The following is a 12,327-nucleotide window of genomic DNA, read 5'->3' on the forward strand; positions in this document are numbered from 1 at the left end:
TTAAATTGAATAATAACAAATTATAATTTTATTAGGTACAAAACAATGATTAAACTACATATTCATTATAGACTTGTTAAATCTATAACGCATTTCCATTTTTAAATACATGCTTTCTTCAATTAGAACAAGCTATTTGTAAAATGAAGTGCATTTAAGAATACACATGCAAAATTATGAATAATCCAATAAATTACAAGCTGAAGACTACATGTATGTTACATTAGAAGGAGAATTTATGCTAAGTGAGAACCAGGGACCACAACCAATGGTAAAATTTTAAATGTGCATTGATAAAGGTGATGATACTTTACAGTATATTCAATCATTACATTATAAAAGATCTCTATTTTAAGACTACATTTAGTAGCATAAAAATAATTTGAAGTAGAAAATATCTAAAAAATGATTTGATAAATCTAATATAACCATGAGATTATTGACTAGGATGGATAATAAAAATGAAAAAAGAGAGAAATTGTGAGATATTGGTATAATAGTTTAATTTGGAAATTTTATTAAATATGGGTCCTCTGAGAAAGAGATGAGTTAAAGAAAATGAAGATGTTTTAAGTCTAGAAGACCAAACAGAAGATGTACATTTTCTCAAGAAGTATAATGTCAAGAAAGTAGTTTTTCAGAGGAAGGCAGAGCAAGATGGAGAATATGCCTATTAACAATACTCTTTCCTCTACAAATTCATGAATAGAAACAATGATTATATAAGCAAAAGTATGTTTACAAGACCTAAGAAAATCAGATGAGAGATCACGGTACCTAGTTATTGTATAATGATAAAGAAGACACATCCAAGATGACAGGAAGAACTGTTTAATATTACCCATGGCCTCTCTCACAACACCAGGCAGAATAGTGCAGAGGAACATGTCATCTACTTAGAATAATAAAATAGAAGTAAGTATAGGACTTTAACTTGCAACCCAACACAGGGATAACAAAGTAAAACCCAGTACCAAGAGTCATCCACAGTCCCTGACTTTAGACCATGACACATGATCTGATCCATCAGATAGGCTATAGCATGAGGCAAGAACCTGTAGCCTCTCCCAGACAAATTCATTCTCCAGCTCATATCACTGCTGACAAACTACAGATGCCTTGGTCACTGTTGTGTATCCAAAGTATTCTGGCAGAAAGACCTCTAGTAGCTACAAGCCTCAGACACACCAAAGTGCAATATATACCTCAGGGCCCATAAGCTTACAGCACCAACTTCAAAGGCCATGAAATCCCATCAGCATGGCAATCTTAGCTTAGAGTGTCCATAGCATGTCAATGATAGTAGAGCATGGGCTCAAGGACACCTTCAGAAGGACTACCCAAATTCAATCAACAGACTTACAGTTTAAAAGGCATTCCAACATGAAACCAGGCTGTCAAGACTGGAATAAGTACCTACTTCTTGAAAGCATAGACATAATACATAACCACAAGGATCAAGAACAACCATGGCAAAATAATATCACCAAATGCTCAGAATTATATGCCAAAAACTGACTCTAAAGAGATAGAGATATAGACTACATGACAAAGAATTCAACAGTGTCACATAAACTGGCTCAAAATATTCAGTGAAGTCATAGTAACCAAAATTATATGGTAGTTGGTCACAAACACACACACACATAAACCAGTGGAAAATAAGAAAGAGCAAAAAAAAAAATAAAGCCACTCACTTATAACCAAACAAATTTTTCTCAAAGATACCAAGAATACACAAAGGGAAGAGAATAATCTCTTCCATAAATGGTGCTAATAAAATATGATATTCTGAATCCATCAGAATATTAGAATGTTATCTTTGATAAAGTAAAAAAATAATTCAAAATGGAGAAAGACCTAAGTGTAAGACTTAAACCTATGAAACCACTAGAAGAAAAGAGGGATAAAAACTTTTGGCCTGGGTGATGGATGTTTGAAAATGAATTTGAAAGCACAAGTGACAAAAACAAAAAATGACAATCGGATTATATCAAACTAAAAGACTTTGAAAAGCAATGAAAATAATCCAGAGTAAAGAGAAAACCTACAAAATGGGATAAAATCTTGCAAAGTATATATTTAATAGATGGTAAATATTAAAATGAATAAGGAATCTGAATAACTCAATAGCAAGAAAAAAAAAGAACACAAATAAATACTGGGCCAAAGACCTGAATAGAAAGTTCTCTCAAGAGCATCCATAAAAGTGGCCAACAGGTTTATGAGAAATTGTTCAATATTACTAATCATCAATGATATCCTGAAAACCCATTGAAGTTTTATTTCAATCCAATTAGAATAACTATTATCTAAGTCAAAAGACAGCCAGAGCTGACAAAGATGTGGACAAAGGAAAACCTTTGCACACAGTTAATGGGATGTACAACCATTATAGAAAATAAAATGAAGCTCGCTAAAAAAATTAAAACTAAAATTGTTATATGATAAACAATTGCACATTGCATACATATCTGAAGGAAGTGAAATAAGTATGTCAAAGAAATCTCTGCACTCCCATGATTATCACAGGACTATTCACAACAGAGATTAATTAATGTGTATCCATTAACTGATTAATGGATCAAGGAAATGTGATAGCAACACACAATAGAACACTATATAGACAAAAAAGAGGGAAATTCAGTCATTTGCAACAACACAGATGTATCTCCAATACAGTATGTTAAAGGAAAGAAGCTAACCACAAAAGACAAATAACTCATGATATATCTCAGGTGTGGAATCTAAAAGAGTTCTCATATAAACAAAAAGTAGGATGGTGGTTATTAGAAACTGGGGTGTTTAAGAGTGGTAAGGATTTGAGAATGTTGGCCAAAGGATACATAGTTATAGTTTGACAAAAATTTGATTGCACAGCATGACTGTAGCTAAAGATAATGTATTCAATTCTTGAAAAAAAAAAACAAAGAAAGTAGATATATAGTGTCTCATCATAGAAATGATAACTATTCAGTAATGCACTTAATGCACTTGTTGTTTCATATATATATATATATATATATATATATATATATATATATATATATATTTCAACACATGTTGTATATAAGAAATATAATTTCACGTGTCAACGTGCAACAAATAAAGAATAAAAATAAATTTTATTGAACAATTTTGAAATTTAGTTTTTACATTGTTAATTATATGCCTAGCTCTATAATATTTTTATTGTTAATAGTTATTATTAGTTAGCAAGTACATAATTACTATGATTGAACCACTTTGGATTTTAAAAAGTAAAGTATTTTTGGAATATATTTAAAGAATTGTAGAAAAATGAAATCAAATTTCAAGGAAAATGTTATCAACTACAAAAAGACATAGATATATGTTGTAAAAAGATAATAGTTTTTTATCACAGAGGATTTGGTCTGTAAAAAATGAATGAACAAAGAATTTACAGTATTTCTTTTTACTCAAATAATTTAATATGATATTCTATTAATATAAATTGTTTCCACAATACTTCAGTATGTTTTATAATGAATATTTTAATAAAAATTAAAGTGGCAAGCAGGGTGACAATAGTTTCTGCAGACTCAGTTTCTAAGTCTTAGAATTCAAAATTAACTTCCTCTGGCACAGCTCTCTACAATGGAAAAAAAAATAACTATATAAAAGAAACACCTATAAGCTTCAGACTTGAAGTCTCTTATATGTCTGTAATGTATTGTGTGGATTAGTATAGTAAAGAGGAGAGAAGGGCCATAGGAGATTGGGGGTTATTGAAATGCTTTGTCAAAATTTTGCTGGCTTTTGCTAATATGCCAGCAGTCTCCCATTGAGCAAAGAAAAGATTTAACTGCACCATGGGAACTCCTACTTCTACTCTCATATTGTGAATTCATAGGGGAAAAAATACAATGTTGATCTGGGAAATGACTTTTTTGGATATGATACCAACAACGCAACGGAAGACAAAAGCAAAAATAAACCAATGGGAATACATTAAACCAAAAAGCTTCTGCACAGAAACAGAAAATTGAGAGTTAAGAAACAATTTACAAAATGGGGAAAATATTTGCCAACTATGCATTTGATAAGAGGCTAATATCTAGAAAATATAAAGATATTGGGTTCAAACTCAATAGTGACAAAACCAGTACCTGCGCTGAAAAGACACAAAAGGTCAAGGGTAAAATATATTCTCTGATATGCAGAAGCTAGACGAAAATAAGGAGAATATAAAGAAATAGGGTGGTGAATTCCATGAAACCAGAAAAAAAGGTCACTTCTAATAGAGGAAGATAATTAAGGGAGAGGGAGGAGGAATGAGTAAAGGAGGAATGGTAGAATGAATCTGTGTCGCGACCCCTCGCCAGCAAGGGAAAACACGACACAGGATTCTTCTTTCAGCAGTTTATTCAGGCCTTGATTCAAGTATCATCTTCTAGCGACCCCCCGCCGAGTGCCCAAGCATAGCCTAATAAAGCCCCCTGCATCCCAATCCCAAGCCGCCACGTGGATCTCTCTCATAGGGTGGTAAGGGATTGCGCGCCAATTCTCCATAAAAGGAGTTGTTTATCACAGGCCACAGTGGAAGCCGGCGCCATCTTCTAATGGCGGCCACGGTCTATAGGAACGGCTCACCACAAATCTGACCAAATTTTCCTCTGTACATATATGCACATGCTACAGTGAATTTTACATTATGCATATTTATAATGCACTAATTTAGAAAAACACTATAAATAAATAAGAGCAAATGATCTGAAGAAATGAAGCATTTCTCAGAACAACATATACAAATAACCAATAAGTATATTTTTAAAAAAAAAAGCTCAAGATACTACCAGGCAAATGTAAATTAGAACTCCAATCACAGATGATCTAACACTTTTTAGAATGATTATTATCTAAAAGACATAAGAAATATTGTTGAGAACTTGAGAAAAGGAAAGCCTCTCAGAGCTGGGGGGAATGTAATTTAATGCCATTGTGGATAACAGTATTATGATTCCTCAAAAATTAAAAATAAAACTAACATTTGTTCCAGCACTATTGCTACAGAGAATACAATAAAAATGATATCTGTACCACTATGTGCATTGCAGACTATTCATAATAGTCAAGACAGGAAATGGATAAATAGATAAAGAAAATTTGTACACACACAAAAAAATCAGAAATCCCATAAGTTATATTATTTGCAACAAAATGGTTGGAACTATGGGACTTTATTATGTTAAGTGAAGTAAACTAGGCACAGAAAGATAAGTATCTTATGAACTCACTCATTAAAATGATCTAAGAAGCTGGTTACATAAATGTAGAAAATGAAACAGCCATTACCAGGTTCTATATTGCTTTGGAGGTAAGGGTTTGTGATATGTTGGTTAAAGGATATAAATTGTCAGTTACATTAGACAAATAGTTTCAAGAGATCTATTGTACATGAATATTGTTTTCAGTATATTTACTATTTTATTTATTTATTTATTTATTTTTATTGGTTCTTTTTAGTTATACATGTCAATAGCATACATTTTGACAGAATTAGCTAAATTTAGCTAAATTAGAATTTAGCTAAAGAATTAGCTAAATTTAGCTAAATTAGCTAAATTAGAATTTAGCTAAAGAAATATGTACAACGTCTTGGAAGGATTTAGGAATACAAATAAGGAATTTCTATGTGTTTATAGGAATAAATGACTACTTAGAGTTATTAACACTGAATAACCTTTTACCAAACCAAAGTAACAAAGGGAAGAAGTCATATTGGAAAGAAGAAAGAGAAAGAATGTCTCTCTACATAAGGCAGCTTTCAGGAGCTCTGATCTTTGGTTGAGCAACATAGGCAGCTTCATGTGTGTTGGCTGAGAGGGAGCTGGAGGAACATATTCCAAAATAGCTGTGTTCTACTCACTGTCTTGATATCTGTACCTCAGTTGAACAAAACCAGAAACCAATTATCAAGGAATCATCTTGATTCTTCCTTTAGATGAATGACACAAAATATAAACCATTAAACAAAATGTATGGGAGGTTATTCTTTTGGACTGAGCACCCATTTGGCCCTAACAGAACAGACCAAACCCAAATGTAGTCACTCAATCTCAATTCCACATAATCAGACTAAAATGTGAGGTATATAGATCAATTCCAAAACAGACTAGTTTTTCCTGAAAAGGAATTCTGGTCAATCTGAAGTCAGCATAATAGGGCAATGTTCCTTAAAAAAAAAGAAAATAAAAAGTAACCTAGAGTGACATATGACAATAAATCAACTGTTTCTATTTTTCTCTTTGCTTCTTCCCAAATCATAAAACACACTCTTCTATTTTTGTGCAGTGAGAGCTCTTATTGTATTTTGTAGAAGGTAGGGTGCACTGATTCATGAATCATGAACAAAGCTAAATCAATCTATATTTAAATTTGTTATTTTGGTTTTTTGGACATATGACATATATTGAGATACAGAATGGACTTGGAGTAGAAGAGGAGAATAGGGAATATTCAGTACATACATAATGAAAAAATATGACAGTAATGATTATCCTTAAAGAAGAGATTATGAATCAAAGAAGGAAGTTCCAAAAATGAAAACTCTCCATTTGTGTCTATAATTTGTATTTGAATTAGTTTTTCAAAATAATATGCTCATGAAGTTTGTAATTTTTATATTTGAATGTTATCTACATTTGCCTGTATTATATAGTTTGCACATCAAATGATTGCCATTTCACCTACTTGTAAAACCTTTAATGTTTTGAAGTTTTTTTCGTATTATTTGTTTCCTACTCATTAAAAAACCTTTTTATTGATGCAACACATTGTTGAATGCCTTTATTCTTATGACTAGAAATAATTGAATCTAATGTGACATATTCTGAGATTTAATGGAGTAAAATATTCAAAGATGCCTGGTATCAATTCTCCATAATCATTTAGTCCGATTGGCTCTGGTCTTGTAGTATACTATTTGTTTTATTTGTTATTATCTATATTATTTAAAATCAAAGTCTAGTGTGATGGGAAATTGAATGAGTTTATTGCAAATACATCTAACAAGAGATTTGCTCCTCACCTCAGTTCAGTAGATAACTAATTGTTCATAAGAAACAGTCCCACAGGGATCTCTGTCCCCAGGAACTCTTTCTACTAACTCATATGAGATAAGGAAACATGAATATAGTGTCCCAGGGACCTCAGAAACAGCATATAAATAGAACTCCCACAAAACATTCTGGGTATTTTCTAATATTTTTTTCCTAACAGATTCTTTTCCTTTTTGGACCTGTATCAGCTAAAAACAAACAGTTCTGAAACTCATATGTAAAGATGCAACCATGGACTGTAGTTTTAAAAATTCAAGTGTGTTCCTTTACAAATTTGTTTTTATTAAAAAATATTTTTGAACATAAGGTGAGAAAAAAGACATTTGCTTTTAAAGGTTCATGAATTCTTTGGAAAGTTTGGGCTGTGGGTAGATTTTCGGGCCTCATGGTGCCTATGCATGTATGAAGCAGAGAGAACTTAATTTCAGGAAGCTTTTTGTAAACCTTGGAAATATCTTGTTCAGTAGCTCTAGGAACAAAAAGATTGCTCTTTTTAATTAATTTTTTCTCAATGTGTCATTTAAAGCATTAAAATAATTTAAAATTTCATAGAGTATTTCTGACAGATATTGCTTGAATGATATATGAAGCTTTCATTCACTCATGAAACTATAAAAATGTATCATTTAAAAATGTTTGGTCAATAGTCATATTAACTTCTTGTGTTTCAGGGATATTGGTTTCAGATGAAAATGACATTGATTTCTTTGTGTCATCCTTTTTTCACTGTAAAGCTAAAAAGTCTTATAAGAACAGATAAAATACTATGTGTTATGAAAATGAAGAATGTGAATAAGCAACACTAGAAAAAATGTGAGGAAAGATACAAAGAAGAGGTCAACAGGAACAGACTGGCAATTTATTAACATGATTTTTAACATTTTTATATAAACGGATTCCTATGTAATGAGATAGGAATGGAAAATCACTAGAAGCAGAAGAACAAAACAGCAGATGGGATTCCAAGAGATAAAATAATGAAATATGAGCATGAATATGAAAAGATGAGATCCAAGAGTATAATTACAGAGCTTTTAGTACATGTCAGAGTAAATCAAATAGACTAATCACATCTTCACTGATATATTGAGGGAAATAGCCAGAGAAATGAAGGGCTCAGGGGTAATCTCCATTCACAGATAAAGCTACATTTAAGGTGAATTATAAGAACAAAATTCTAAATAATACAGATATCTTAAAAATTGAAATTAAACTGGAGGGATTATTTGTCTTAATTGTTATAAGTAATTAATTGTGGAAGGAATCCTGGAGGATAAAACCTAAAATAAATTAAAGGTTGGTAAGAATATGAAACTATAAAATGTAGGGTTAGAGAGGTAGCTCAGTGGTAGAATGCTTGTCTAAGATCCACAAGGCCCTGGGTTTGATCCTAAACACAACAAAAACAAAGAGCTATTGCTTGAAAGATGTAAAATGTGAAAATAAGTATTCCCAACAAATAGGCAATATGGTATTCAATGAATTCTGACCATGCTTATTTCATTTTATGCCTACAACATAGGATTTTCACCTGAAAAAGAACTTGGACCAAGATTGTTTCAAAATTAGTTGTGTTCATATAACATCTACCATAAGTCAAGCTCAAATAAAATATAGAGGCCACAAAACGTTCAATAAATATTTCTAGAATACACGTTTTCTTTGAAATCTTAAAAGTTCATATTTAGAGTCTCTATATTTCACTACCTCATTTAAGGTATTAATTGCTTTTTGAACTTTAGAAGCTTCTAGTTATTAGCACACAATAGAAATCAATAACTAACAACATCCTGAAATATGGGCACCATAATATTTTTGTTATGTGGTTTGGAGGTATGTACTAGATGATTTAAGAAGTGTGTTTATTGGAGTGTTTGGCACACAGGGTGCATTAAAGTTTAGTTGCGATTATTGCTTTAATATTTTTGTTACACACTTCAGAATCAGGATACTCTATAATCAAAAGTCAATGTTTACACAATAGCTCTGAGTAGTTATGTGTGAATCCACTCAGGATAGCTTTGAGGATTTAATAAAATAGAGAATATAAAAATTGTGCCTTCTAATCTTAAGCATGTAATCTGATAAACTTTAATCACTACTTGACTGGCAGAATAACTGAAATTTTGTCATATCAACGCTGTCTCAACTCTCCATATGAGCAGTCTCCATTTTACAAAGATTAGGGATTTTATGGACTATATTTCACCACTGACGAAAAAGAAAAATATAAATTTTAAAACCTACTTTACTTCATTTTCCTTTCTCAAAATACTCCTTTACTCAGCTAACGAATTTTGTTGTTTTTATTGTGTCTTTTAGCTGAGAAACAGACATATGTATGTACTTGAAATGTGAAATGATTGGTGAATTTGAATAAGTCTCTGGGGCCTGAACTGGGATATTGAGGTTTCTCCTGACAGCAGTTATGTGTAGTTCAAAAAATATGGTTGTAGCCATGTATAATCAGTCAATTACTTATCATTTTTCAAATGCTCATACTTAAATAGGATAATATTATGTTTATTTTATAATGGAAAGTCCCTTATAAGGATAAATTAACTAAAATTTAATATAAAACTTAAATGCTCAAAGTTTGAACTTATCAGTTATGTGAGAAAAAGCACATTGAAAATCTATTCTGTTTGTTTGTTTGTTTGTTTTGCAGTAGTGGAATTAAAACTAGGGGTCCTCTACCACTGCATTACATCCCAGTTCTTTATATTTTTAAATTTTGACACAGGCTCTCCATAGGTTACCCTTGTTGACCACAAGCCTGCACTCCTGCTATCTGAGCCTCTCGAGCACATGGTGTTATAGGCCTGCACCAATACACTGGACTGCAAAACCAAACTTTTAAGCAGTGGAAAATCTTAACTGTCTCAATTTATACTTAAAAAAACTGATGTTAAAAATATTTGAAACTTTCACTCAATTCTAAAAGGCTAAGAAATAGTTGATTCAACACAGTCTTCTTACTATGCATGGAGGTAATATAATTATTCAATTAATTATTTGAATTAAATAAGGATTATCTTGTTTTTCATAGGGCCAGGTATTTTCCACCTACTTCTTTTGCTATTGCTTGAATATGAGGTACCTCATATCCACTGGCAGTCGTATGTCTAAGTAAAAATATTCAGATTCTATTGTCCCATGACACATTGTTAGAAGTCTCTAAAACATAGTCACATCCACTTCTCCTTGCATCTTTATCAGTACTCCAGGACATATTTATTGTCAGACTGATTAAATATAGGAGGAATTTCAGTTTTAGAAAGGTAATTTTACATGTTGAAAGTAACTTCCTTTAATTTGTACTGATGTGAAAGGTAATTTGGTCACCTGGCATAACATCATTTATATTATTTGCCCCATATGTAACTGCATGCCATCATATGTGAATGGATTGCCAATATTGAACTATGTTTCAACATTTCATAACTCTCTTTTTGACACTTTCTTAATACAGGGGAAGCAAACTGAAGAGAATGGCACTCATTAATGAAAGCCACCCAGAAGAGTTCATCCTACTAGGCTTTGATGACCGCCCTTGGCTAGAGCTTCCTCTGTTTGTTATTCTTCTCATAACATACCCAATGGCCATGATGGGAAACATTGCCATCATTCTGGTGTCCAAGTTAGATCCCAGTCTCCACAGTCCCATGTATTTCTTCCTCACCAACCTCTCTTTCTTGGACATGTGTTACACCACAAGCATTGTGCCTCAGATGCTATTTAACCTGGGTAGCTCTAAGAAGACCATCAGCTATGTGGGGTGTGCAGTTCAGTTGTTTCTTTTCAGTACAATGGGAAGCACAGAATGTCTTCTCCTGGCTCTCATGGCTGTTGATCGCTATGTGGCCATCTGCAGGCCTCTGCACTACACCCTTATCATGAATCAGCACATCTGTATCCTGTTAGTGTCCATTATGTGGATAAGTGGAATTACTTATGGTGTCTTTGAGGTCACTCTAACATTACAGTTGCCACTATGCGGCATCAATAAACTGGATCACTTGTTTTGTGAGATTCCAGTTCTGATAAAGACTGCCTGTGGGGAAAAGGAGGCTAATGAGTTTACACTCTCTCTGGTATGCTCTTTTTTAATAGCTGTTCCTCTATGCTTAATTCTTGTCTCCTATGTGAGTATTGGACATGCCATATCTAAGATTAAATCTTCTGAAGGAAGGAAAAAGGCTTTTGGGACATGCTCCTCTCATCTCATTGTAGTTTTCTTATTTTATGGCCCAGGCATTAGCACATACATTCAATCCCCCTCTTCCATCTCGAGGGATCAACCCAAGTTCATGGCTCTGTTCTATGGAGTGATGATTCCTACAATCAACCCATTCATCTACACACTAAGGAATAAGGATGTGAAGGGAGCATTAAACAAACTTATGATGGGCATTTTCAGATGCTAGTGATACTTGGTAGACATCAAATTAAATTATTTAACAATTAGAGTAGGGGCATATGGATCTCTGACACCTACGTCTAATTCTCATAATCCTATCTCATATTACAGGTTCTTCTTGAAAAGCATGTGATATTTTTTATATTCTTTATAATCTATGGTAAATGGGATGATATTTAGCCAATGTTCACCAACATCACCTATTTGTTGTGAGATTATATTAAAATAATTCTATTCTGGTTGCTATGCTCTGAGACAATTTTGTTAAGTAATTTAAAAACTAACAACATAAGTTATATCACATATTGAATAGTTGTTTTAGTCAGATTTTTCATTGCTGTGACCAATATAATTGACATGTACAATTTAGAGGAAGGAAAGCTTATTTGGTGCTCATAGTTTCAGAGATCTCAATCCATAAACCATCAAAAATAGGTCCATGGTGAGGCAGGGAATCATGGGGGAAGGATATAGCAGAGGGAGACTGCTTCCCTTGTTGCATAAACAAAACAGAGGGAGAAGAGGGAAAAGGAAGATGAATCCTTTCAGGGATGGCCCCCAATGACACACCTCCTCCAGCCATTCCTCTCCTACCTATTGTTATCACCCAGTCAGTCCATTCAAACTATGATAATTAGGTTACATCTTTCACAATTCAATCATTCTACCTTTCAAAATGCCTGCATTAATACAGGAGCTCAGGGAGACACCTCATATCCAAACTATAACAATAGATTAAGCAAGTAATCATAACAATAGCACAGGAATGCAGTTAATGAGCTCAGTTTAAATGAAAACATTTTATCAGTCTCCTCAAATATGGCC

General features: G+C 32.7%; 1 protein-coding gene across 1 annotated transcript; it reads left to right on the forward strand.

Annotated features, from left to right (window-relative positions):
* The first annotated feature begins 10,573 nt into the window (after positions 1-10,573).
* On the forward strand, positions 10,574-11,509 carry LOC114082143 (olfactory receptor 2B11-like). Its single transcript, XM_027923528.3, has one exon. The coding sequence runs from the start codon at positions 10,574-10,576 to the stop codon at positions 11,507-11,509; it is 936 nt and encodes a 311-aa protein (XP_027779329.3).
* Positions 11,510-12,327: the final 818 nt, after the last annotated feature.

This window comes from Marmota flaviventris, chromosome 6 (assembly GCF_047511675.1).
Source record: "Marmota flaviventris isolate mMarFla1 chromosome 6, mMarFla1.hap1, whole genome shotgun sequence".
NCBI classification, from domain to species: domain Eukaryota; kingdom Metazoa; phylum Chordata; class Mammalia; order Rodentia; family Sciuridae; genus Marmota; species Marmota flaviventris.